The sequence below is a fragment of the Panthera onca genome, chromosome F1, assembly GCF_046562875.1.
Source record: "Panthera onca isolate mPanOnc1 chromosome F1, mPanOnc1 haplotype 2, whole genome shotgun sequence".
Classification (NCBI taxonomy): Eukaryota; Metazoa; Chordata; class Mammalia; order Carnivora; family Felidae; genus Panthera; species Panthera onca.
The window spans coordinates 13,651,222-13,678,559 of NC_138355.1; the positions used below are offsets into that span (position 1 = coordinate 13,651,222).

At 37.1% G+C, this 27,338-nt stretch overlaps 1 protein-coding gene across 7 annotated transcripts in view; it reads left to right on the forward strand.

Annotated features, from left to right (window-relative positions):
• DCAF6 (DDB1 and CUL4 associated factor 6) overlaps nt 1-27,338 on the forward strand; it is a 134,590-nt gene that overhangs the window by 33,920 nt on the left and 73,332 nt on the right. For all 7 annotated transcript variants that reach the window (XM_078441159.2, XM_078441160.2, XM_078441161.2 and 4 more), the window contains exons 4-10: nt 1,223-1,408; nt 11,552-11,665; nt 12,294-12,429; nt 15,056-15,270; nt 21,215-21,308; nt 22,611-22,730; nt 25,078-25,338. In XM_078441159.2, the coding sequence (XP_078297285.1) occupies nt 1,223-1,408; nt 11,552-11,665; nt 12,294-12,429; nt 15,056-15,270; nt 21,215-21,308; nt 22,611-22,730; nt 25,078-25,338 (1,126 nt within the window). The remainder of the gene's footprint in view (nt 1-1,222; nt 1,409-11,551; nt 11,666-12,293; nt 12,430-15,055; nt 15,271-21,214; nt 21,309-22,610; nt 22,731-25,077; nt 25,339-27,338) is intronic.

The window sequence follows — 27,338 nt, forward strand, 5'->3', positions numbered from 1 at the left end:
TTAAAAAAAAAAAATTTTTTTTAAACACAACAGGTTTTGTTAAGTTTCTTTCTCTCAATTTTTAAGAACTATTAGGAGAGTTGGTCATATATCTGCAGTGTATGTTGCAAATATTTGAATATTTATTTAAAACTTTATTTCTGTGGGGCGCCTGGGTGGCTCACTCGGTTGAGCGTCTGACTTTGGCTCAGGTCATGATTTCACGGTTCGTGGGTTTAAGCCCCGTGTCAGGCTCTTTGCTGACAGCTCAGAGCCTGGAGCCTGCTTCCGAGTCTATGTCTCCCTGTCTCTCTGCTCCTCCCCTACTCATGCTCTGTCTCTCTCTCTCTTAAAAATAAATTAAAAAAAAACAAACAAACACATTTCTGTCACAGGAATTTTAGTCTTTATAATTAAGGAATTAGATGTTGGGACTTCTGCTGTAGTTTCGTCTGTACCATTTCATTATTTTGATTTCATGATTCATTTAAATCAGTTTACTTTTATTTCTTTATCCTGAAAGGGAATAGCTTAAAAATTATCTAGTAAACAGTTTCAAAAGTCAGGATGGTCCTATCTCCCCACCCCTGTACCCTCTCTCTAATCCTAAAAGTAACTTGTTGAAAGTAGATTATCTGAAAAATACAGGAAAATATTTTTAGAATAATAAAAATCATCTTCTCTGTCTCTATATATAATGGTCCTTTTTTTTTTATTTACTGAGATTTTATGAATGAGCAGCTACACCAAATAGGTGGAAATATGTACATTTAATTTTCACAGTAGTATTCCTGTTGGTGATACTTCTTCATATATCAGAGAGAAAAAAAGAAAATATCTGAGATTCTGATTTTTTAAAATTATAATCTTTTGGAATCAAATTATAATTTGAAAAAAATTTTTAATGTTTGTTTATTTTTGAGAGAGAGAGAGCCACAGAGTGTGAGGGGAGGACGGGCAGAGAGAGAGGGAGACACAGAATCTGAAGCAGACTCCAGGCTTTGAGCTGTCAGCACAGAGCCCTGTTGTCGGGCTCGAACTTGAACTGCGAGATCATAACCTGCGCTGAAGTCGGATGTTTAACCAACTGAGCTACCCAGGCGCCCCTCAGATAACCACTTTTTTATTGAGATAAGAATGTTAATGAAAATTTACTCCTGACCAAGATTATATTAAATATGAATGTTACTTTCTAAGAAATAATAAATTACCAAGAACTTCTTTCTTTCTCTTTGTGTTTTAGGTTTTGACAACAGTTCGTTCAGGGCACCGAGCGAATATATTTAGTGCAAAGTTCTTACCATGCACAAACGATAAGCAGATTGTTTCTTGCTCCGGGGATGGAGTAATATTCTATACCAATGTTGAGCAAGATGCAGAAACCAACAGACAATGCCAATTTACGTGCCATTATGGAACTACCTATGAGGTACAGTTTTACTGTGATTATATATATACGATCATATGTACGTGTGTGCTTCTGTGTAAGTATGTATGTATGTGTAATTTTGTGTATGTATACATTCATGCATATGTAGAAACAGAAATTAGTGACAGACTACCTAGATTTGAGTAAAGTATTTGAGAGCATGTATGTTGATAGCCTTGTGAATAAAGAAATAAAATGTAATAGTAATAGGGTTTGTAATTGCAAACAGATGTCAGCCTTTAAAAATTCTTCTCTGTTACTGTGCTACAAACTTGTATACTAGGCTTTCAGTGTCTTAAACACTTTATCAGTGTCTTACATAAAGTCATTGATGGCATGCTTACCAAATGTTCCCAGGGCAGAAAGAATGCTAGTACACAGGCAAAAGAATCAGATTCCTAAAGGGCATTAATAAGCTCAAGCCCTCACCTGTATTAAGTGAGGTGAAATGAATTTAAGACTCAATTATGCAGCTTAACTTGGTTCAGAAAAATTGCTTATTCTACAGAATGCTCTTTTAAAATCTTTTTGTGTCATTTCTTTGTATCAGAACATTCATTGGCTTCCCATTATTTGTGTTAACTTGATGTATTTTTTTCCGTGATTTGAATTTCAGTTCTCTGGTAACCTCATGTTTTGGTGTGTACTTAAAGAAGTAGTATATAGCTAGATTTGATTTTCTCATCCATTCTCACAATTTTGGCCTTGAACTGGAGATTTTAGTCAATTTACATTTATTGTGAAAAATGATATATTTGGATCTACTAATATATCTTATTAATTGCTTTCTCTTTCTGTTTTTTTTTTTTCCTCTATACATTCCCCACTCGTCTTTTTTCTTCTTTTGAAATTGTTTAAGGATTTTGCTTTCTATTTTGTTTCTGCTACTTGCATGGAAAATAGACCTTCCTGTTTTAAAAATTAGCAACAAAGTCTAAAATCAATAAATACCTTTGCCCTTCTCTGAATAAAGCCCTTTGGAACATTGTAATCTCTTCATCCCTTGTCTGAGTTCATATGTTTATATTGTTCTGAATTTAGTTACATCTTTTCTCTCATGAATGAAATATTAATCATTGTCTTGTTAGTTAGTATTTGTTTACTAATACCTTTGGCTCTTCCACCACAGATTTTTCCATGTGGGGTCATTGTGTATATAAAATACATTCTTTATGAGTTTCTTTTTGTGCAGGTTTGTTATTAGAAACAATTTTTGTTTCCAATTATCCTTTCCTTCCTTCCTTCCTTCCCTTTTCGTCTTTTTCCAGAAAATGAAGACTTTCATACCAATTCTTCACAGGTTGTTTTGTTGGATATAGACTTCTAGTTTGATAGTTATTTTATTTCAGATGATATTCTACTGTATTCTGACTTCATTGTTGAAGTTGAGAACTCAATCATCAGTCTAATTGTCATTTCTGTTTGGTTAATGTGTCTCTCTGCCTTGACTGCTTTTAATTGTATTTTTCTTTGTTGTTTTTCCCGTCATTAATGTCACCACCAGGTTTTTAGATATAGATTTCCTTTTTATTTGTCATAGTTGGAATTTACTGATGTTTTGGTCTGAGAAACTGGCATCTAGAAAAATGTGGGAAATTTGCAGTCAATAGGTCTTTGGTTATTCTTTACCAAATGGAGAGTTTTTTTCTTCTGGAATTCTGATTAGATGTATGTTGACCTCATTCCATCTACCATTAAACTTTTTTTTTTTTTAATTGAAGTATAAAACACATAGGAAAAGTATATAAATCCTAAGTATATAGCTTGGTAAATTATCATAAAGTAAATCTGTGCATGTAGCAACTATCTAAGTTAAGAAATATGAAAGCATTAAGTATCCCCAAAGCCCCCTCATTCCGATATTTAATAATTTGTGAAATTCATCTATGTTGGATACAACTCTAATTTGTTCATTGCTGTGTAGTATTCCATTGTGTGAATGTACCATGATTGATGGATTGTTCTACTGTTGATGAAAATTTTAAATTTGATTTCCAGTTTGGAGAACATTCCTTCACATGATTTTAAGTACATAAATGCATATATACTTCATTGGGTATGTACTTAGAAGTAGACTTGCTTGGCCATAGGATATTTATTTATTTTAAATGTTTATTTATTTTTGGGAGAGAGTGCAAGTGGGGAAGGGGCAGAGAGCAAGGGGGACAGAAGATCCAAAGCAGGCTCTGTGCTGACAGCAGAGGGCCCAATGTGGGGCTGAAACTCACAAACTGTGAGATCATGACCTGAGCCAAAGTCAGATGCACAATCAACTGAGCCAGCCACATGGCCACATATTTGTTTGTTTTAGAGATATTACCAAATAATTTTGCAAAATAATCATAACAACTTATATTCCTGCCAATAGCATACAGGAGTTTCTATTGTTGCTCATCTTTGCCAACATTTGGTATTACTAATGTCTCATTTTGGGAGTTTGTGTAGTGTCATTTTATGTTTCAAATGCCTTTCCCTGTTGATACTGCTGGAGTTGATCATCTCTTCATATGTCAAGTGCCTATTCAAGATTCCAGTCGTTCTATTGGGTTTTTCATCTTACTTCATTATTTTTTGATTTATAGGAGTTTCTTAATGTCTTCTGCATATAGACCTGCCTTTTCCTACTCTGTGGTTGTATTTTCACTTTCCTAATGGTGTCTTTGTTTTGTTTTGTTTTGTTTTGTTTAATGGATTTATTCATCACTTATGTATAACTCCCAGTGCTCATCCCAACAAGTGCCCTCCTTAATGCCCATCACCCATTGTGCCCACTCCCTCACCTCTCCCTAATGGTGTCTTTGGATGAAGACATGTTTTTAATATTGTCTAATATATTAGTCTTTTCCTTTATTATTAGTTAGTGCTTTCTGCATCCTGGTCAGAATATTTTTTCCTGTCTCGAGGTTATGGAGATATTCTTCCATTTTCCCTTTTAAAAGTTTATTGTTTTGGGGCGCCTGGGTGGCTCAGTTGATTAAGCGCCGACTTCGGCTCAGGTCATGATCTCACAGTCTGTGAGTTCAAGCCCCTCATCGGGCTCTGTGCTGACAGCTCAGAGCCTGGAACCTGCTTTGGATTCGGTGTTTCCCTCTCTGTCTCCGCCTCTCCCCTGCTCATGCTCTGTCTCTCTCTCAAAAGTAAACGTTAAAAAAAATTTTTTTTTTAAAGTTTATTGTTTTGTCTTTGCATTTAGATCTTTTAATTCACCTGGATTTGATTTTTGTGGTAGCATGAAGTAGGAGTAAACTTTTTTTCTCCATATGGATTTTTATATTAATGTAACTTATTTTCTTGGAAAATTAAATCAGAATCCCAAACAGCATACAAAGGGGCATTCCCTTTAAGGACATTTGAATAATATATATATCCATTTGCCAAGAGTGTTTTTGTTGAATGCATATACAATGTAGTTAGAATCCATTTTTTTTTTTTAAACCAAACTCTATCCATTGAACAATTCTGCTATTCCCTTTTCCCCCAGCCCCTGACAACCTCCGTTTTACTTTCTGTTTCTGAGTTTTAGATACCTTGTGTAAGCAGAATCATGCAGTATTTTGTCTTTTTGTGACTGGCATAATGTTCGCAAGGTTCATCCATACCAGTCTATGGCAGGATTTCCTTCTTTTTTAAGGCTTATTCCTCTCTGATTGTATGTGTGTAGCATACAGTCCATTTCCTCATTTACTCATCAGTGGACATTTGGGCTGCTTCCACCTCTTGGTTATCGTGAATAATGCTGCAATGAACCTAGGGGCGCAAATATATCTTTGGGATTCTGTTTTCAATTTTTTGGATGTGTATACCCAGAGGTGGGATTGCTGGGTCATGTGATAAATCTACTTTTAATTTTTTAAGGAACCTCCATACTGTTTTCCATAGTAGGTGTTCCATTTTACAGTCCCAACAACAGTGCGTCAGGGTTCCAGTTTTTCCACGTCCTTGTTTCCTATTTTCTGGGTTTTTTTTCCAGGAGTGACCATTTTATTTTGATTTTATTTTTTTTAATGTTTATTTATTCTTGAGAGAGACAGTAAGATAGAGCATGAGCAGGGGAGGGGCAGACAGAGAGGGGGACACAGAATCTGAAGCAGGCTCCAGGCTCTGAACTGTCAGCACAGAGTCCGACGCGGGGCTCAAACTCATGAACCCTGAGATCATGACCTGAGCTGAAGTCCGAGGCTCAACCTGTTGAGGGGATGACCATTTGAATGGGTGTGAGGAGATACCTCACTGTGGTTTTGATTTACATTTCCTTAATAATTGGTGATGTTGAGTATCCCTTTTTGTGTTTGTTGGCCATTTGTATATCTTCTTTGGAGAAATGTCTGTTGAAGTCCTTTGCCTGTTAAAAAAAATTTTTTTTAATGTTTATTTTTGAGAAAGACAGAGTCAGTGGGGAGGGGCAGAGAGAGAGGGAGACACAGGATCTGAAGCATGAATAATCCTTTTAACGTGTTTTTTTTTTTTTTTTTTTTTTTTGTATTCTGTGAAGTTTTATATAAGTATTCATCAGGGATATAGTCTATAGTTTTATTTTCTTTTAGTATCTTTGTCTGGTTTGGGTATCAGAATAAAGCTATCCACATAGAATGAATTCGGAAGTGTTCCTGTTTCTTCAGTTGTTTTTTTTTTTTTTTTTTTTTTTTTTTTTTGAAGGTTTTGAAAAGGATTGGTGTTCGTTCTTTCTTTCTTTCTTTCTTTCTTTCTTTCTTTCTTTCCTTATGTTTATTTTTGAGAGAGAGAAACAGAGCATGAGCAGGGGAGGGGCAGAGAGAGAGAGGGAGACACAGAATCCAAAACAGGCTCCAGGCTCTGAGCTGTCAGCACAGAGCCTGACCCGGAACTCAAACTTGGGAACGGCAAGATCGTGACCTAGGCCGAAGTCAGACACTCAACCAACTGAGCCACCCAGGCACCCCCTGGTGTTAATTCTTTAAATGTAGGTAAAGTTCCTCAGTGAAGCCATCTGGTTCTGGGTTTTTCTTTGTTGGCATGTTTTTGATTACTGATTCTATCTCCTTACTATTTACAGGTTTGTTCAAATTGTTTATTTCTTCATGATTTAGTTTTGATAGGTTGTATGTTGCTAGAAATGTATCCATTTCTTCCGGGTTTTTCCATGTGTTGTTGTATAATTATTCCTACAAGTCTCTTAAGATGCTTTTTATTTCTGTGACATAGTTAGTAATGTCTCTTCTTTCATTTCTGATTTCTGTTGAGTCTTTTCTCTTTTTTTCTCAGTCTAGGGAAGAGTTTGTCAATATTGAAGATCTTTTTAAAAAACCAACTTTCGGGGGGCCTGGGTGACTCAGTCATTTAAGCACCCAACTCTTGATTTCGGCTCAGGTCATGATCTTAGGATTCATGAGATTCAGGAGCCTGTTTGGTATTTTTTTTCTCTGCCCCTCCCCCTCTTGTGTTTTCTTTCTCTCTCTCACTTTCAAAATAAATATTTCAAAATAAATATTTCTCATATTTCAAAATGAAAAAACCAACTTAGTTTCATTGATATTTTCTATCTTTCATTTCCTTTATTTCTGCTATAGTCTTTATTATTTCCTTCCTCTTCTAACTTTGGGTTTAATTTGTTGTTGTTTTGTTAGTTCTTCGAAGTGTAAATTGTTGGTTGAGATCTTCCTTATTTTTTAATGTAGGTATTTACTGCTATAAACTTCCCACTTGGTAGTGTACTATTTGCTTAAAGTACAGATAGGGAAGTACTTTCTATTACCATTTTACCATTTTTTTCTGTGTGTCTTATAATGATTTTATTACTCTTGTTTTTATGTTTTCAATGATTTTCTTTTTTTTGTATTGACATTCTTTGATTCCTTTCCTTTGTGCATCTTCCACAGATGTTTTCATTGTGGTTAAAATAAGGATTATGTAAGACATTTTAAAGTTATAACAACTTATCTTAAACTAGTAACAACTTGGGGGTGCCTGGGTGGCTCAGTCAGTTAAGCGTCTTCGGCTCAGGTCATGATCTCACAGCTTATGGGTTCGAGCCCCACATTGGGCTCTGTGCTGACAGCTCAGAGCCTGGAGCCTGTTTCGGATTCTGTGTCTCTCTCTCTCTCTCTCTCTCTCTCTCTCTCTCTGCCCTTCCCCTGCTCACACTCTGTCTCTCTCTCCCAAAAAATAAAAATAAACACTGAAAAAATTTTAAAAAAAAAACTGGTAACAACTTAACTTCAGTCACATACACAGATTACTCCATTACATCCTTCCCCCACTTTATTTTATTTTTTTAAAGTTCATTTATTTATTTTGAGGGAGAGAGAGAGCATGAGCTGGGGAGGGGCAGAGAGAAAGGGAGACAGAACCTCTAAAGCACAGTCCATGCTGTCAGTGCAAGCCCAATGTGGGGCTTGAACTTGTGAATCACGAGCCATGACCTGAGCCAACATCAAGAGTTGGATGCTTAATGGACTGAGCCGCCACCTAGGTGTTCCTCCTTCCCCCCTTTTATTTTCACTGTCACATATTACATCTTTGTGTATGTTGTATTCATTGACTTTAGTGTTAAAATAATTTTAACGCTGTTATCCTTTAAACGCTATGCCCAAATTAAAAGTGATTTACACATCATGTTTACAAAGATTTCTGTAGTTGTCTATTTACCTTTCCCAGAGAACTTTATATTAAAAATTTTTTTTCAATATTTATTATTGAGAGAGAGAGTGAAAGCACAAGTGGAGGAGGGGCAGAGAGAGAGAGACAGACACAGAACCCAGAGCAGGCTTGGCACTGTCGGCACAGAGCCCGACGCGGGGCTCGAACCCACAAACTGTGAGGTCATGACCTGAGCTGAAGTCGGATGCACAACTGACTGAGCCACTCAGGTGCCTCCAAACCTTTATGTTTTTCTATGCTTGTGTGTTTTGCTGTCTGGTACTTTTTGTTTTAACTTGAAGGACTCCCTTTAGTAGTTCTTGGAAAGCAGATCTTGTGGTGATGGACTGACTCCCTCAGCTTTTGTTTATCAGGAAAGTCTTTCTTTCTTTTGTTTTGCTGGATATAGTATTCTTGGTTTGCACGGTTTTTTGGTGGTGGTGGTTGTTGTTGTTGTTATTGTTTTTCTTTCAGCACTTGGAATATATTATCCCATTCCCTCCTGGCCTGTGATGTTTGTGCTGAGAAATCCACTGATCTAATGGGAGCTCCTTTGTACGTGATGACTCACATTTCCCTTGCTACTTTCAAGATTCTCTCTTTGACTTTCGACAGGTTGCCTATAATATGTCTTAGTGTGGCCTCTTTGGGCTCATCGTACTTGGAGTCCGTTGGGCTTTTTGAGTATGGCTGTCCATTTTCTTTGGGAAGATTTGGAAAGTTTACAGCCATTATTTTTTCAAACAAGCTCTCTGCTTCTCCCTTTTCTTCGTCTGGAACTTCCATATATATTGCTCAGTTTGTTGTGTTCTAGAAGTCTCTTAGGGTTTTCTTCACTTTCTTTCATTCTTCCTTTTTGTTCCTCTGACACAATAATTTCAAATGAGTTGTCTTCAGGTTTGTTGATTCTTCTTTCTGCTTGATCAAGCCTGATGTTGATCCCCTCTAGTAAATTGGTAAATGTTATTATATTCTTCATGTCTAAAATTACCATTTGCCTCTTTCTGCAGTTTTTACTTCACTGGTGATATTCTCCTTTTGTTCATGCAGTGTTTCTCTAGTTTCATTCCGTTGTCTATTTGTGTCCTCTTGTGATGCATTGAGCTTCTTTAGTACGATTAATTTGAATTCTTTTCTTAGGCAGTTCGTAGATCTTCATCTTATTAGGGTCAGTTACTGAAAATTTGTTTTGTTCCTTTGGGCTGTTACACTGTATCTTTGTGTGCCTCATTATTTTGTTGTTGTGGTTTTTGCTTTGGAAAAAATAGCCATCTTCTCCTGGTCTTTTTAGACGGGTTTTGTGTAGGGAAGGTCTTCACCAGTCAGCCCAGCTAGAGATTCTAGAGGTCCCTTAAACTTTTTATGAGGATGCATCTCCGGTCCATTCAGAGAGATGGAATTTTCCATTCCATTCCGCTCCCTTTTCCATCTGTGATCCTGCAAGGAAGCCACTGTGCTCTCTTTTGTTCTCTCAAGTTTTATCAATGCTGAGTCAGAAGAGACAGAAACTAGTCCCTTGGTAGCCCTCCTCCACCTGCCTGTAAGCTGGAATGTTGGACATACATTCCACTCTTCTCTTTCCTTTCCAGTGGAGAAGCTGCAAGTTGGGCTTTCCACCCACCCCGCTCCCCCCCGCCCCCCCCCCCCCCGCCCCCCCAGTTTTGTGCTGTGCTGCCTTGGGGAAGGCGCTGGTGTGAATTGAAATGAAATAAGCTTTTCTTATTCCTTTCATTATGGCTGTACTTGGCTTTGAACTTTCCTGGTATATTGCTTTCTTAACTGGTCTTTGGTATTGTCATAAAGGCTTTTTGACTTTATACTGTTATTAAAAGCCAGTGTTTCTCTAGGGGAATGAGTTGAGGCATCCTGTTTTGCAGTTTTGCCGATATCACTCTCCATATGGATTTTACCCACCATCTTTTATGGTAAAGATTGTTTTCCCCGCTGTTGCTATTCAGTGTGCCATTAATCATAAATTCAGAGTTCATATGTGGATAGATCCATTTCTGTACTCTATTTTGCACCGTTGGCCTATTTGTACTTTTTAAAATACCAAACTGTTTTAATTGCAATAGCTTTGTAATGAATCTTCGTATCTAGTAGAGTTACTGTTTCAAGATTCTTTGTGTCTCAGTATAACTTTTCAAACCAGCATATTGGTTTCCAACAAAAACAATTTGCTGGGGCACCTGGGTGCCTCAGTCAGTTAAGTGTGTGACTTCGGCTCAGGTCATGATCTCACGGTTCGTGAGTTCGAGCCCCGCGTGGGCTCTCTGCCGTCTGCGCAGAGCCGGCCTCAGATCCTCTGTTCCGCTCGCTCTCTGCCCTTCCTCTGCTTGCTCTCTTTGTCTGTCTGTCTGTCTCAAAATAAATAAACGAAAAAAACAAAAAGCAAAAAAACAATTTGCTGAAAGTTGGATTGTTATTATACTGAATTTAAAAATAAATACAGGGTAAACTAATATCTTAACAATTATTATATATTCTAATCAATGAAGATGATATAGTTTTGCATTTATTAAGGTTTCTAATTTCTCTCAATATTTTACAATTTTTATGTGGTGTTACTCTAGATTTCCTTAAATTTTTTAAGTATTTGGTATTTTGGTACAGTCATAAATGTTATCTTTTTAAGGATGTTAATTTTTAAATGTAGCTGTATAAAAAATGCAGTTGAGGGGCACCTGGTTGGCTTAGTCGGTAAGCATCCAACTCTTGCTTTTGGCTCAGGTCATGATCTGAGATGGAGCCCTGCATTGGGCTCTGCGCTGATAGTGTGGAGCCTGCTTGGGATTCTCTCTCTCTCTCTCTCTCTCTCTCTCTCTCTCTCTCTCTCTGCCCCTCCCCCATTCATGCGCATGCACACTCCCAAAATAAATAAACTAAAAAAAAATACAATTGAGGGGCTCCTGGGTGACTCAGTTAGTGGAACGTCTGGCTCCTGATTTCAGCTCAGGTCATGATCTCAGGGTTGTGCGATCGAGCCCTGGGCCCTGTGCTGAGCGTGGAGCCTGAGATTCGCTCTGTTTTTTCTTCTGCCCCTCTCCTCCACCTCATGTGCTCTGTCTCTCTCTCTAAAATAAAAAAAAAAAAATCTTCCAATCCATGAACACAATACATCTCCCTTACTTTACTTAGGACTTTAATTTTACTCAGCAATGTTTTATAATTTTCAGTATCATGGGTCTTACATATGTTTAAGTAGTTCATATTTTTCACGTTATTGTAAATGATATTATTTTTAAAATTTCAGTATCTGATGATTTTGTTGCTGGTATAGAGATGCGGCATTGATTTTTATATATTGATCTTGTATCCTGCAACTTTGCTAAATTCGCTTATTCTAATACATTTTTTAAAAATTGATCACATAGGATTTTCTGCTTACGTGATCAAATCGTCTGTGAATAAGAAGACAGTTTTACTTTATTATTTATTCCTCATTTTATTTCATGGAACGGTAGCGGTGTCTTTCAAAACCATCCAAGTGCTCAATAACGTTACCTGTACTTTTGTTTTCACCTTCAGATTATGACTGTACCCAACGACCCGTATACTTTTCTCTCCTGTGGTGAAGACGGAACTGTCCGGTGGTTTGACACACGCATCAAAACTAGCTGCACGAAAGAAGATTGCAAAGACGTAAGAATCAAATTTTTGTACAAGTGACAAAAAAATTAACATCATAATTAAAATCGGACAATAAGCTATCTCTGGGTTCTAAGATTGTGGATGGATTTAATTTCATTAAATCTTGCTGACCTAACATAACTACTCAGTTTTAGCCTTGTATTTCGGAGTAATTTTTGTGTTTTCCTTTTCAGAATGTAATTTTCATTACTCAAATATTATTTGCTTTTTTAACCTCCAGTTTATCTTTCCGTATGATTTTTATTTTGATTGGTTTATAAGGAAAATTTACAATGTTGTGTTAGTCAATTTTGGAATTGTGTGGCAAGCTGTGAAAGAAGAAAAAAAAGGAATTTTCCTTATAGTGATAAACTGCTGAGGAGGAATATTGACCACGTATATCTATTTTGATCTCACGTCAGCTGAATTTGTTAGAAACGCTAACAGATATCTGAAAAATAAATGAAAAGAAAACCATGTTGTTGTTTTCCTTCTCATTATCATCCTAGCTTAGGATTTTTCAGAAAGGTTATTTTCTTCTAATTCAAAGGATAGTATTTTTAATGTTCAAGTGTTTTAAATCTTTACAGTATCCTCTCTGTGGCAGAGCTCTGTGACGCCGGTGTTTTCTCTTTCATAGGATATTTTAATTAACTGCCGACGTGCCGCCACCTCGGTGGCTATTTGTCCACCGATACCTTATTATCTTGCTGTCGGCTGTTCAGATAGCTCAGTACGAATATATGATCGGCGAATGCTGGGCACAAGAGCCACAGGTAAACAGCTGTATGTTAGAGAAAATATAAGATTCTGTCAGTTCAAAGAGTAAATCTGTAGGACATATTTGCAGTTTTAAAATGTCATTAGTTTGTCATAAAACTCAGTAAACACAATGTATTTAAATAATACGGATTCGTAGAAAAACAGCATTTTACCAAGGTTTTATGACCCTGTCAGTGTGATGCTTTTGTAGTTTGTCACCTTAAAAAGTTGTAACAGTTGACATGTTAGTTTCCTATGACTGTCATAATGAATTGCCACATGTTGGGTGGCTTAAGATAACAGAAATTGATTCTCACATTTCTGGAGGCTAGATGTCTAAAATCAAGGTTTCACAGGGTTTTCTGCTGGTGGCTCTCAGGGAGGATCTATTGCATACTTCTGGCTTCTGGTGATTGCTATTAATCTTGGCTTTTAAATGTTTCATTTCAGTCTCTGCTTCTGTGTTGACATGCCATTCTCCCGTGTGTGTGTCTGAATCCACATTCTCCTCCTTGTATGAGGACATATTGGATCTAGGGTCCACTCTAATCTCGTTATGACCTCATCTTACTAATTATATCCGCAAAGACCCTATTTCCAAATATCCCAAATATTCCAGAACCATTCTGAGGTTCTGGGTGGACGTGAATTTTGTGGGGGACACTATCAGCCCACAACACTTCGCCTTCCTTGTTTTAAAAAAATTTTTTTAATTTCAATTTAGAGAGAGTGAGAAAGAGCGAACAGGGGAGAGAGGCAAGAGGGATAGAGAGAGAAGAGAGAGAGAGAGAATCCCAAGCAGGCTCCATGCTCAGCATGGAGCCCAACGCAGGGCTCAGTCCCACGACCCCGATATCATGACCTGAGCCGAAATCGAGTTGGACGCTCAACTGACTGAACCACCCAGGTGCCCCGGCACTTGGCTTTCCTAATTTCTCTTTGCAGGAGACAGAAGAGTTAGAAAGAACAGTGACTTGGCTTTGTGTTACTGTATAGCATATGTTTATGCCTAAAGTACTGTTAGCGATGCTGTTGAATCCATCTGAAACTCCTCATTCGCTCCTCATTTGATCCCAGAAGTGGGATCAAACCACTTCTGAACTACCCAACTGAAAGCCATCGTTCTTCAGCATTTTTCAGTAAGGGAAGGCCAGGATTTTACACCCACACACCCACCAAATATACAAACATATGTACACACTTACATATATTCGCGTATTTTGTATTGCCCAAAATAAAAATGGACTTGGTCAGAAACTAACAATGTCAGGCTCAGGGTCAATTTATGTCCAGTAAAAATGAACATAGATTATGGAAATGGGAGGACGAGGTGGGGTTTGGTTTGGTTTTGGAACCGTGATTGAGGTGTCTTATGTATCTGGATATGCACTTTTAGGGGGAACAGTAGTGATATGATATGAAATTGTAGGCTAACTTACTATTTCTCAACAGATGGGACACGGTTGACATTTTCGGCAGAACAAGGCCTCCTTGTGCAGTGTTCATACAGTTTTATGGGGCTCTCAGAATTTAGCATTCCCAGACCTCCAGTGCACAAAATGCCAGTTGACCCTTTCTCTATTATACTGTATTATGTTGATGCCTACCAAAATTAATTAAAGTTGGAATACTACCCCCCTTCGTTATGTTATAAGAGGAAAATTTCAGGACAATCAAAAATCTTTTAAAAACATAGGGGAGCCTGGCTCGCTCAGTTGGAAGAGATCTCAGGATCATGAGTTTGAGCCCCATGTTGGATGTAGAGATTACTGAAAGAAAGAAAAGAAAGAGAAGAAAAGAAAAAAGGAGAGGGGAGGGGAGAGGAGAAAAGAGGGGAGGAGGAAGGGAAGGGAAAGAAAGAGGGAAGGAAGGGAGGGAAGGGGAGTGAAGCAAAGGGAAGGGACAGAAGGGAAGTGAAGCGAAGCAGAGGGAAGGGATGGGAAAGAGAGGAGAAAGGAAGGAAAGGGAAGAGAGGGAAGGAAGAAAAGAGGGAAGGAAGGAGAGGGAGGGACAGGAAGGGGAAGCAAAGGGAGGGAAGGGAAGAGAAGCGAGGGAAGGAAGAAAAGGGAGGGAAGAGAGGAAAGGAAGGGGAAGGAGAGAAGGAAAGGAAAAGAAGAAAAGTGAATGTAAATTTAAAAAAAATTTTATTTGCTATCTTTTTAAATGTTTACTTTTGAGAAAGAATGAAAGTGCGAGTGGGGGAGGGGGAGAGAGAGAATCCCAGGCAGCCTCTATGCCGTAGGTCAGCACAGAGACCAACTCAGGGCTCAGACTCCAGAACCGTGAGATCGTTACCTGAGCTGAAATCAAGTCGGACTCTTAACCGACTGAGATACCCAGGTGCCCCTAAATCATAAATCATTTTCACTGATTAACTCCTATTTCTAATTAAACGCTTTATGTAATCTGGAATTCCAGCAACTCAGGAAATTTTTTTAAAAGATATGTAGACTTTATGCTGTATTCTTTATTATTTTGTTATAAAATCAGACTATTGAGAAAAGAGCCTCTTCTAGAAATAGAACAGGATAGTTTGGATTTTATATTGCTACATTAAATCACATATCTCATAATTCAGATTAAGAGTTTTTAAAATGTTTTTCTTAAAAAAATTCTACAACTTCCTATTTTCTTATTTAGGGAATTATGCAGGTCGAGGAACTACTGGAATGGTTGCCCGTTTTATCCCTTCCCATCTTAATAATAAGTCCTGCAGGGTGACATCTCTGTGTTACAGCGAAGATGGCCAAGAGATTCTCGTTAGTTACTCTTCAGATTATATATATCTTTTTGACCCGAAAGATGATACAGCACGAGAACTTAAAACTCCGTCTGCAGAAGAAAGAAGAGAAGAGGTAAGCTTACTCAAAACCATGTTCTTCATTCAGTTCAGAAGACACTGACTCAGTGACTCCTGGGGCCTGTAGGCCTTCAAAAAATAGAATTGATTCGCAAGACATTTAGAGTTGAAGTTTTGAAAGAGGACTTGGAATATACCTGGAAGAACAGGGGCTGACTAGAAAAAAGTATTGTGAAACATTTTTAAAGAGAAAATTTTTAATAGCAAAATGTTTCTTTAACTTTGTGGCTGCACAGGAGCAAGCAAGAAATATCAACAGTTCTAACAGTTGCGGGAAAAGCGATTAAAATAATAAAAAATGGGAGGTGTAAATTCCCAAGAGACTAAATGTTTCTGTTCATACACCAATAGGAGTTGTATCTGTTACCATTTTCTATTCACATGTGGACAGCAATCCCCTTCTCTCCTGATGGTGCCTCTCTTTCACAATTATGAACGAGTGGCATACATGCGTGGGTTTATTTTACAGAACACATCTGAGCGAATGAGAAAAAGGCAAGCTAAAATACACGCACACACACAATCGGGGGAGGAGGGGATTGCTGACCACATATGAATGGAAATGGTATTTGGTTAACTCCTATTGGTGAACAAAAACATTTAGTCTTATTGGAGTTTATATATCACATTTTATATCTGTTACATATATATCTATACACATACAATATTCTGTATTGAAAACTAAGTGACAGAATTGCTGCCACTAAAATGACTCTACAATAGTGAACCATTAGGGTGCCTGGCTGGCTCAGTCATGTAGAGCATGTGACTCTTGATCTTAGGGTTGTGGGTTCAAGTTCCACATTGGATGTAGAGAATTTTTAAAAATAAAATCTTTAAAAAAATAAAATAGCAAACCATCTTATTTATAAAAGGCAAAAACCAGAAAAAAATGTATCTTTGGCAATATACAGCAATAGAAAAATGTTTGTTTTAACCTATTAAACTTCTTTCCCCAACATATTTTTCACTTTGGCTTCTTTTTTTTTTTTTAATGTCCTATGTTTAATCACTTGGCTTGTAAATGTTTTTGAAATTAACTGTTGCTTTATTAATTATCAGTGACTTTTTGGTATTGGACCAACTCCTATCAGTGAATGTATTTTGAAAGTATTAAGGAACAACAATTTTGTAATTCCTGTGAGATACAAAACTAAATCCAGTACTTATGGTTGCAGGTTTAGAGGGCTATAAAATTAGCAAAAAATCGGGATAACTTTATAAATCTGTTTTGGGCTTTTGAAAGTGTCAGTGTATTTAAATGAATTAGGAAATTGACAAAGAAAGGGGTATGATGGCTAATGAAAGCTGTTTTTGACTTTATTGGCCTGATTGAAAACATGAGATCTGCTCTGTTATTTTGTTGCTGCTGGGTAGTTTTCTCTTGAGATGCGTGTTTTAGTGAATGAAGTTACATTCCAACTTCCTGACCGTTACATAATGAAAGTTGGAATGCAGAAACATTTGAAGTGGGCCAGCCAGCTTTTGTACCATAGAATACTTATGTGTTTACATATGTAAACACAATATGTTTACATAATCAGGGTGAATGAGGCTGAGTCATGAACAGTGAATGTGGTTTTCTCAGTGTTCTTTGTTGAGTTAAGACAAATAATTCTGAAAATGGATTAAAATTACAAAACTAAATCATGCTTCTATAATAAACCAAATAATTGACAGGTGTATATAGAAGTTGGTAGTCTGTCTCCTTCTTAAGGTCAACATCTGTTCTTAAGTGTTTTATCCTAAATCCTTGACAAGTGCCTACTGTGCACTAGGTCCTATACTAACCTTTAGAAAATCTGGGATGACTGTGACAAAGACATAGCCTCTCCCTCAGGAATTTACAGTTTAGTGGGAATAGAGATATAAATAAATGAATATATAAAACTTAATAGAATTCTATATAAGAGTTATGTTCTGGGGCGCCTGGGTGGCTCAGTCAGTTAAGTGTCCGGCTCTTGATTTTCACTCAGGTCATGAATCCAGGGTCGTGAGATCGAGCCCCACATCAGCACAGAGCCTGCTTGGGATTCTCTTTCTTCCTCTCTCTCCCTGCCTCTCCCCTGCCCATGTACGCATGTGCGCTTGCTCTCAAAATAAATGAACTTAAAAAAAAAGAAGAAATTATGTTCTATATGAGTAGACCAAAGGAAGGAATAATGTATTTTGATTGGAAATGTGAGAAATGATTGAGTAGGGTTTTATTTTTTTTTTTTTTTTAATTTATTTTTGGGACAGAGAGAGACAGAGCATGAACGGGGGAGGGGCAGAGAGAGAGGGAGACACAGAATCGGAAACAGGCTCCAGGCTCCGAGCCATCAGCCCAGAGCCTGACGCGGGGCTCGAACTCACGGACCGCGAGATCGTGACCTGGCTGAAGTCGGACGCTTAACCGACTGCGCCACCCAGGCGCCCCTGAGTAGGGTTTTAAAATATGAATAAAAGTTTCACATAATGATTTTTTTCTTGTGTTTCAGTGGTATTTTTAAATTTTCTTAATTTGTGGGTCTTCTTTTTATTTCTTTATATCCTCTAATAATTTCTCTTTTATTTTTTTCATTGTCTAGTTCAATTTTTTTACTTCTCATTTTTCTTATTTTTTGTGTTCCTTTTTTCTTTTTATTGGCTTTTCTGTCTTTTCCTTTTCCTCTAATATCTTTTTGACATTTTCCTATTTGCCCCACCCCATTATTGGACTACTTTGTTGAATCCAGTCTCTAATGTTCTCCTGGTCCCCATGATTTGTGCCTAAAATACATACCCCAGATCTGTAGTACAGCTTCCCATTGTGACTCCCACAACTGCCCTGATCCAAGGCATCAACCATCTCTCCTAGATTATTATGGTAGCTTTTAACCAGTCCCCCTGCTTTGACTCCTCTGCCCCCATAGTCCTTTAGCTACGTAGCAGCCAAAGCGATCCTTTAAAACCGAGTCAAATTATGCTGCTCTTCTGATCAGTACTACAGGTGGCTGCCCATATCATTTAAAGCCAAACTAAGGTTTCTACAGTGGCTTCAAGACCTTGTCTCATGTAGTTCTTGTTATTGCTGCTGTTCTCTCAGTACTCCTATTGTACTCTTCTCTGAAGAGTCTGCTTACTTACTCAGGCAGCCCAGGTGTGCTTTACCTTATGGCTTTTGTGTTTGCCAGGCATGAAATGGTCTTCCCAGATAATCACAGCCTTGAACTTTCCGGTACTGCCTATCTCCTTTGTCTACTTAATTTTTTCCCCATAACACTCAGCACTTTCTTTGTATATTTTACTTTTTTTTTTTTTGTAATCATGTATTGTTTTTCTACTCCAGTAGCCTATAAGTTCTGTGACATTGGGATTTTTGTATAGTTTATCCATTGATCTTTTTCCACTATCTAGAGTAGTGCCTGACACATAAAACATGCTCAGGAAAATCTTCTTTGAATAACTGAATTAATGCTTGTACCATTTTCGGTATTCTTGACTAGATTATTTTGCATATCTCAAAAAGTCAAACTTGGGACTGTTTTTAACTTGAATGTCTTGTTCCAGAAATAGTTGCTGAGGTTATAACAACCAGTTCTTTGCTTGTATAATATAAAGTTTCTTCCCCTAACTGTGGAGCAGGGCTCCATTCTATTCTAAATATAGTTCACATAGAGTGAGGCCCTCTGTTTCTGGAAATGATTTTAGTCTAAGATTTTGGACAGCTACCACACTAGGCTTTCTCTAATCTTCTGGTTATTCTGTGTCGTACTTGTGGCTTCCTGTGTAGATTTTCTATCCTCTGTTGCTCTTTGCCATATTTACCTACTTCTGGAATTTGTGAGGGTTTTTATTTTTCTGTCTTCTTTGCTGAGGGTGTTGAGATATTTTTTCCCCCAACCTTCTTATTGCTCAGAATGGTTTCCAAGAGAAAACAGAAAATTTACAGCTAAGTTGTCACCAAGTTTCTATCAAAATCTGCTTAATTGTCAGGGAAAATATCAGTGAATGTTTTGTTAAAAAAATAAAAATAAAGGGAATGACCCACAAAATGGGAGAAAATGTTTGTATAACATATATTTGATTTATGATTTAGAATCTGTATATATCCTATATTTTACTAATGATTTAGAATCTAGTATCCAAAATATATCAAAATCACAGTGAGGTACCACTTCGTACCCACCAGTTTGGCTAAAATAAAAAAGTCAGTAACGGTGTTGATGAAGACAGGAAGAAATTGGAGCTTTCACACGTTGCTGATAGGAATGTAAAATGGTGCAGCTGCTTTGGAAAACAGTTGGGCAGTTCCTCAAAAGTTAAACATAGAATTATCATGTGACCCAGCAATTCCACTTCCAGATATATACTGAAGAGAATTGAAGACATATGTCCCCACAAAAACTTGCACATATGTTCACAGCAGTATTATTCACGGTAGCCAAAAAAGTGGAAACAACTCAATGTGCATCCACTGATGAATGAATAAACAAAACATGGTATATCCAAATCGTGGAATATTACTGAGCCGTAAAAAGGAATGAAATACTGATACATGGGGCGACATGGATGAACTTCGAAAATATTATGCTAAGTGAAAGAAGCCAGACAGGAAGGGCCACATCTGCTTCTATTTGTGTGAAATGTCCAGAGTGGGCATATCTAGAGAGCCAGAAAGTAGATTGGTGGTCTCCAAGAACTGAGTCGAAGGAGAGATTGGAAGTAGCTGCTCGTAGCTATAGGATTTCTCTTTGAGGTGATGAAAATGTTCTGGAATTAGTGGTGATACAAGTGGTTACACAGCTCTGAGCATCTGCACCACTGACTTACATACTTTAAAAGGGTGGGTATTATGGTATATGTGTTATATCTCAATCACAAATGTTAAAAATATAAAAGTTACAGAGAATAATCAAGAGTGTCAAGTGCTATAGACATCAAAATAAGTTGGGCAGTGTGCCATTTGAATTGGGAGTTGATTGTTGATCATTTTGTCATTGATCAGTGAACTGAGCAATTAATCACCCATTGATGACTTTGGTGAGAATGAGTTCAGTGGAAAGATGGGAGCGTAAGGTAACGGTGAAGTGAAGGAGGAGTGGTAGATAAAGGAATAAATATAGACCTTTTTCAAGAAGCTTGACAGTAAAGCTTCAGAAAACATGGGGAAAGAGTATAGCTGACTAAAAACATAAAATTGAGGTGCTTTGTGTATTAAAAATGGTAAAAACCTTTAGCATATCGTAAGGAAGAAATGAGGAAATGGATGCAGGTATGGGAAGGAGTAATTACTGAAGCAAGGTGCTTGAGGAGTTTGAAGGAACAAAATGTAAAAGCACAAATGGGAGAGATTAAGCCTTAACAAAATAAATGATACATCTTCGGAGAAAGGTTAGAAGAAATTAGGAAGTTGCAGATTATAGATAAGTTTGTAGAATGCAGCTGAGGAAATTGATGTCACTTCTGCAGGACTGACTGTATTTTCTCTGAAGTAGGAGGAAGAGGTATTAGCCAAGAACGAGGGAAACAAGGTAGAGTAGAGACCCTGAGGTGAGTCATGAAGGGTTGCAGTAGATGCTGGGGGGAATCGGAGACTAAACCGTCAATGATAATCAAATAGTGATCATTCCCCTTGTCAGGTATGTAGGTACTTGACCTACACTACATGTATCATCGTAATAGAAAACTCAGGCTCAGTGTGATTAGATAACTTCCCTGTGGTCAGCTGGTAAGTGATACAGGTGGGAGTAGAAGTCACCTACACATGATTTCAAAGTTGTGTTCAGACTCTTTAGGGTGAAGGTGTTAAGTGTAAGCTGTACCATCAGTAGATCTCGTCCTTATAAGAGCTTTCGTATTTTGACGTAGCATCTCATTTGCATCCTCAGTAAGGAAAGCAAGGACATGGAAAGAATCCGTTAGACTTAAAGCGTGCTTTGAGAGTTGAGCAAATGAGTTTCGTCTTCGTCTTTTAGTTACGACAGCCTCCTGTGAAGCGTTTAAGACTTCGTGGTGATTGGTCAGATACTGGACCCCGAGCGAGGCCTGAGAGTGAACGAGAACGAGATGGTAACTATACTTTGGTTAGGCTTTTCTAATATGGTATTGAAAAAATAATCTTTTAACTTGTTTCTTTTTTTTTTCTTTTTTTCTTTTTTTTTTTTTTTTGCTGGTGTAAGTGATGCTGCAATGAATGTCCTTGTACATATATCTTAACGTACTCATGCAAGCGTATCTGAGGATAGATCCCTAAAAGTGGAATGAGCAACTGGGTCACTGGATAAGTGCATTTGTGTTTTGATAGCTGTCAAGTTACCCTCCAAAATTAATGCACTATTTTACCTTCCTCCTAGAAGTAGGAGCGTTCATTGCCATATAAAACATTAGGTATTATCAAACTTCTTGATTTTTGCCTCTTTATTAGGTGTAAAGAGAAACAAAAACTCTCCGTTTCCAACCCAAGAGTTTTATAATAGCAGATAAAATCTTTTTTTCCCTTTTTATCAAATGCCTTTGACAAAGCATAGGAAATTACCTTGGGAGCTTTAAGATGGCACACTTTTAAAATAGAATTAATCTGTGTGTATTTTACTGATTGGTCTGTAGCCAAAATCTTATTCTGATGACTTCTGAATTCTGTTAAGATCAAAAGCATGTTTATTCCCCAATATATTTTCCTTGGTACCATCTTATAATATATACTTACATATAAAGCTACATTACATAAAGGCAATGAAGTATAAAGTTTTCACAGAAAATTCAAGAACAAATGATGCGCATTTTAAATTATATGATTGTAGAATAAAATTACCAGTTTTAATTTGATGTCATACTTCATTTGGTAATTTCCTTAAGAGAAAACATATATTTGAAGGAGGAAAGAGGGAGAGGGAAGAGACAAATGCAGCAGCTTTTGGTTTTTGTTAATTTTGAATATATGGAATATGCTTACAGTATGATGAAAATAAATTCAGTTTAAGGAAATGTAAGTGAGAGGGCAAGCCTTTCTTATAATCAGTCAGTTTACAATTCATGAGCACTTCCTGGCTGTGCACTCTTCGAACTAAAGATGTGGGTTGAGGTCAGGATGGGAGATGTGACGGTACCTAAGAATAGGCAAAGATGTAGGAAATATAAATTCTATTCTTGAGGAACTCAGAATACAGATAGAGAGTGACTTATATAAACATTTACTATGAAATGTAATGATAGCTCTAAGAGATTCATATACATGCATATAATTTATTTAGGCAGTTTGATTCTTTTTTTTTAATTGTTTTCATTTTAAAGGCCTTAAAAATCTAGATTTTTGCATTAATGAAAGATCCTGACTTATTACTGAATTCACTGATGAGACCTGTATTGTAATAGGTGAGCAGAGTCCCAATGTGTCATTGATGCAGAGAATGTCTGACATGTTATCAAGGTGGTTTGAAGAAGCAAGTGAAGTTGCACAAAGCAATAGAGGACGAGGAAGATCTCGACCCAGAGGTAATTTTTCTCGTTAATTAAAGTCAGCCAAAAGCTGGCAAAAGCTGTTTTATATATTTATATATATTTATATGTGTATATATATATGTATGTGTATATATATATATATATGTATGTGTATATATATATATATGTATGTATATATATATATATATTTTTTTTTAATGTTTATTTTTATTTCAACGTTTTTTTTTTTTTTTTTTATTTATTTTTGGGACAGAGAGAGACAGAGCATGAACGGGGGAGGGGCAGAGAGAGAGGGAGACACAGAATCGGAAACAGGCTCCAAGCTCCGAGCCATCAGCCCAGAGCCTGACGCGGGGCTCGAACTCACGGACCGCGAGATCGTGACCTGGCTGAAGTCGGACGCTTAACCGACTGCGCCACCCAGGCGCCCCTAATGTTTATTTTTAAGAGAGAGAAAGACAGGGTGTGAGTGGAGGAGGGGCAGAGAGCGAGGGAGACACAGAATCTGAAGCAGGATCCAGGCTCCCAGCTATCAGCACAGAGCCCGATGCGGGGCTCAAACCTACGAACCGTGAGATCATGACCTGAGCTGAAGTCGGACTCTTAACTGACTGAGCCACCCAGGTGTCCCGATATTTGTTTGCTTTTTTTTAAGTTTGTTTATTTTTGAGAGAGGAGGAGGGGCAGAGAGAGAGAATCCCAAGCAGTCTCCACACTGTCAGTGCAGAAACTGACGCGGGGCTCATGAACCTTAAGATCGTGACCTGAATCAAAATCAAGAGCCAGACGTTAACTGACTTGGCGCCCTTGATGTCTGTATTATTTATATCATCCATTTTATACCATTTTATATATAATATATGTAATAATCTATAATCATCACATATTTCTTAACTGTATTGTGTGAAGCAGTAGAGGACCAAGGGTTCTGAGTATAATTTGTCCCTTCATGTTGTAGGCCTAGTCCTTGTTTTTGCTTTTCTCAAAAAAAAAAAAAGGTAAGGACATCTGATCGTCCCCTTTGAAGTCCCTTTTGTATGCATTCTGAAAATGGAAATATATAAAACTCTGTAGATAAAGAAGGTTTATATAATGGAATAGTTTCTCCTTTTGGTTACCTAGGCATTGGTTTCTAAGTGCTGTTTCTGGTGCTAGCTGACCCGTTTTCAGATCTTGGTTCACTACTTTCTAGCCTTGGGGTCTTTGGCAAGTTACTTCTCTCTGTCAAAAATGAGGAGTATAAATGTTAATTCCTAAGTTGTTAAAACACCAAAATAAAAAGTTACATTGATTTTTATCCATAAATGATTCGCGTTAACTCCTGCATCTCAATTAACTTTTTTAAAAATTCCTTAGACTGTGGATTTGCTTAAGAGCTATTATATTTGTGCTTAAATTTAAAATAAGAATTATTTAAACCATGGTCATTAAAAGAAAAAGTTCCATATTCTGTGGCAGTTGCATCTTGCAAGATACGAACTTGATTAGTCCATTCCATCTTTTAATAACATCTAGGCTTGGGGAAAATTGTTAATGTTTATTGATTATTCCTAATTATTCCTTTGCAGATAGCACAAAGCCTAGCATAGCACATAGTAGACACTCAAGTCTTTTTAAATCATGACTGAGTCATGTTAGTTTAATGGTTAAAACATTGCTAATGACGTGGGAATCAGAAACTTAACCTTATTTTGACCTATTTGTAACTTTACTCTTCCCAATATTTTTCTTAAATATTTCAGATACATTATGTTGTAGAATGGAAAGATATTCATAAAATCCACTCTCCTATTATCCAGTCATTAAGTCAGAATCATCATCTTTAAATTAAAGAGACTAGATGTTATTTATAGGCATTTCACAAGCTATTATTTAGCTTCGTATAAATGAAGGTACCATATTGAGCTTGAAAGGTGGATTATTTTAACAAAAATGTTCTGTAGATAGATGTCCCCCCCTCTTGATCAGCTTATGTGGTTAAATGGATCAGACCACCACTGGGTACGTTTGATCTCCTGAAATTATACAAATCTGTGTGTAGGTATATGCACGTGCAAGTACACATGTATTTCTTGTTTTTAATTTTTTTTAATGTTTATTTTTGAGAGAGAGAGAGTGAGCGAGTGCGGGGGGAGGGGCAGAGAGAGAGGGAGACATAGAATCCGAAGCAGGCTGCAGACTCTGAGCCGTCAGCACAGAGCCCGACGCGGGGCTCGAACTCACGAGCCGTGAGATCATGACCTGAGGTGAAGTCAGACGCTCAACCGACAACCACCCAGGCGCCCCAGTACACACGTATTTCTTTAATGTATCTCTTTAGAGTGGTTGGTTTTGGAAAGCAGTTAGTATTTGAATTTGCATTAACATGTGTTCTTCGAAGGTGGAACGAGCCAGTCAGATGTTTCTCCTCTTCCTGCGGTCCCATCGAGTTCTGATTTGGAAGTGGGTGAAACCGCAATGGAAGTAGATCCTTCAGCCGAGCAGCTTCTTCAGCCTTCGACATCCTCTACAGCGTCAGCTCAGGCTCATTCGACATCATCTTCTACAGAAAGCCCTCATTCTACTTCTTTGCTGTCTTCTCCAGACAACGAACAAAGGCAGGCTGTGGAGGCATCTGGACGCCATACACATCATCAGTCTGGTGAGGATGCTACTCATTAAATAGGCTGCGGTTCATCTGATGATTTCTGATAATGAAAACTTCTCTATGGGCTGATTTGAAAGATACTAAATCATATGAACTCATTCTTGCCAGAATAAATGATCAAAATGACATGTGATACGTGAACATGTAACATAAACACAGACTTCAAGTGTGCCTAACTTGAATGAATTTAACAATTATCAGGAATCTTCAGTTTACCTAAGACAGTTCTTTAAAAAATATAGGTACCGGCAGATAGTGTTTTGACATAGTTTAATGCAGTTGACTTTAAGATTACTTTTATATACCGTTATAGACCAAAATGTATTTCTAGACTTATTTGGTTATAAGTCTGTTTTAAAGTGATTATGAAAATATAGCCCTAATTATTATTAGTTCTAATGCATTTATATTTCTTATTATTTTTCTTTAAATCCGGAAATACTTTTAATACATTCTGTATGGTGCATTTGATAACATCTCTTGTCAACAACATATACAACTTACGAAAAGAATTATTTGTCCTATATTTACATGAAAGAGAATTGTTTTAACAAGTCCTTGTCTTCTTGGTACTTGATGTTAGTGGGAAAATGTCAGTTCCTAAATTCTGCTAAAATACTTTTTTCCTCTCAATATTAAAACGCCTCATGTTCAACTTTCCCCCCCCCAACTATGGAATGTACTAGTATTTATAACAGTAATTTTTAGCAGATATAATTTACTTGGCATTTTAACTGTGTACATGTAATTATAATGACCACTAAGATTTTATTCATGTTTTTCTTTGGGTTCCTCTAAAGAAGCATTTTACTTGACACATAATAAAAATTAGCAACTAGTGATACAGCTGGCAGGCCTAAGCTAAAACCTATAAAAATTTTCTAACAGCTTAACTGCCACAAGCTGTCACTTTATTCTTGCCACTCCAAAATCTGATACTAGATCACCAAATATGGGGTGTTTTATAGCAGGCATTTTTTTTTTTTTATCAGTATGTCTTATTTTGGTCATTCATTTCCAGTTTCTTTGGAAATAGAAGCCAGAGTCAGTTATGTAACTATTAACACTTGTGGACAATTTGTAATAATAAGCTAAAGCAGAGCTATAAAATCAGGTTTTCTACTCTCTAATTGACATAGTTAACATTTCAGCTTATGGGAAAATAAAATATTTTGGAGTGTTTGCGAAGTAGGGACAGAATCAGTCCAAAGTTTGTTCGTCAGAGCAGGTAAAGTTGGTAAAAAAAAAAAAAAAAAAAAAAAGAAAAAAAAAAAAAGTAATAGCATTCTTGGAAATATTCTTAAAGATTCTGATCAATTATAAGTTATCAGGAAAACTGAGCAAGAACATTCCCCGGCTTATATTCATGTTCCACTGAATTCTAACTGCACTGGTTTTTAAACACACTTCTGAGTAAAGTACTTAGTTTGGAGTTTCATTTTTCTTTTTTTGTTACAGATATTTAACACAGTTAATATTGCATTTCAGATTGCTAAATCCCTTTCAATATTTAATGTAAGTATTAAGTAGCAATTTGAATCATCATAATAGAAAAAAACATTTGTGATGATCATGTGATCATTGTTTTGATCATTAATTGGCACCTTTGCCTGTAGTTTTTTTTTAAGATGTAAGGAAATAGTTTTAACTGGTAGAGTCTCAAAAGAATTTTGGTTGACTGCACTATGGAAAATTGGAATATTTCCATGTTGTGAAGATAGTATCGCTGTTGAAGAAAATGATTTGATGTTAGATGTAACATCTAAAGATTATGCCTGGAATTGTTTTGATAGCAAGCTTTGATTATCCCTTACTTTAACAATAAGGGCTTAATGAGTTTTTCTGTTTTGCTTCATCCGCCCCCCCCCCCCCCCCCCCCCCGCAGTCTCTTCTGCACTTCTAGGTTCAGATAGGTTTATGGATACTAGGAATAGGGCAGAGTGTCATCTCAGAGCCATGATTTTTATGACAAACATACTTTCTTTTATTGTGCT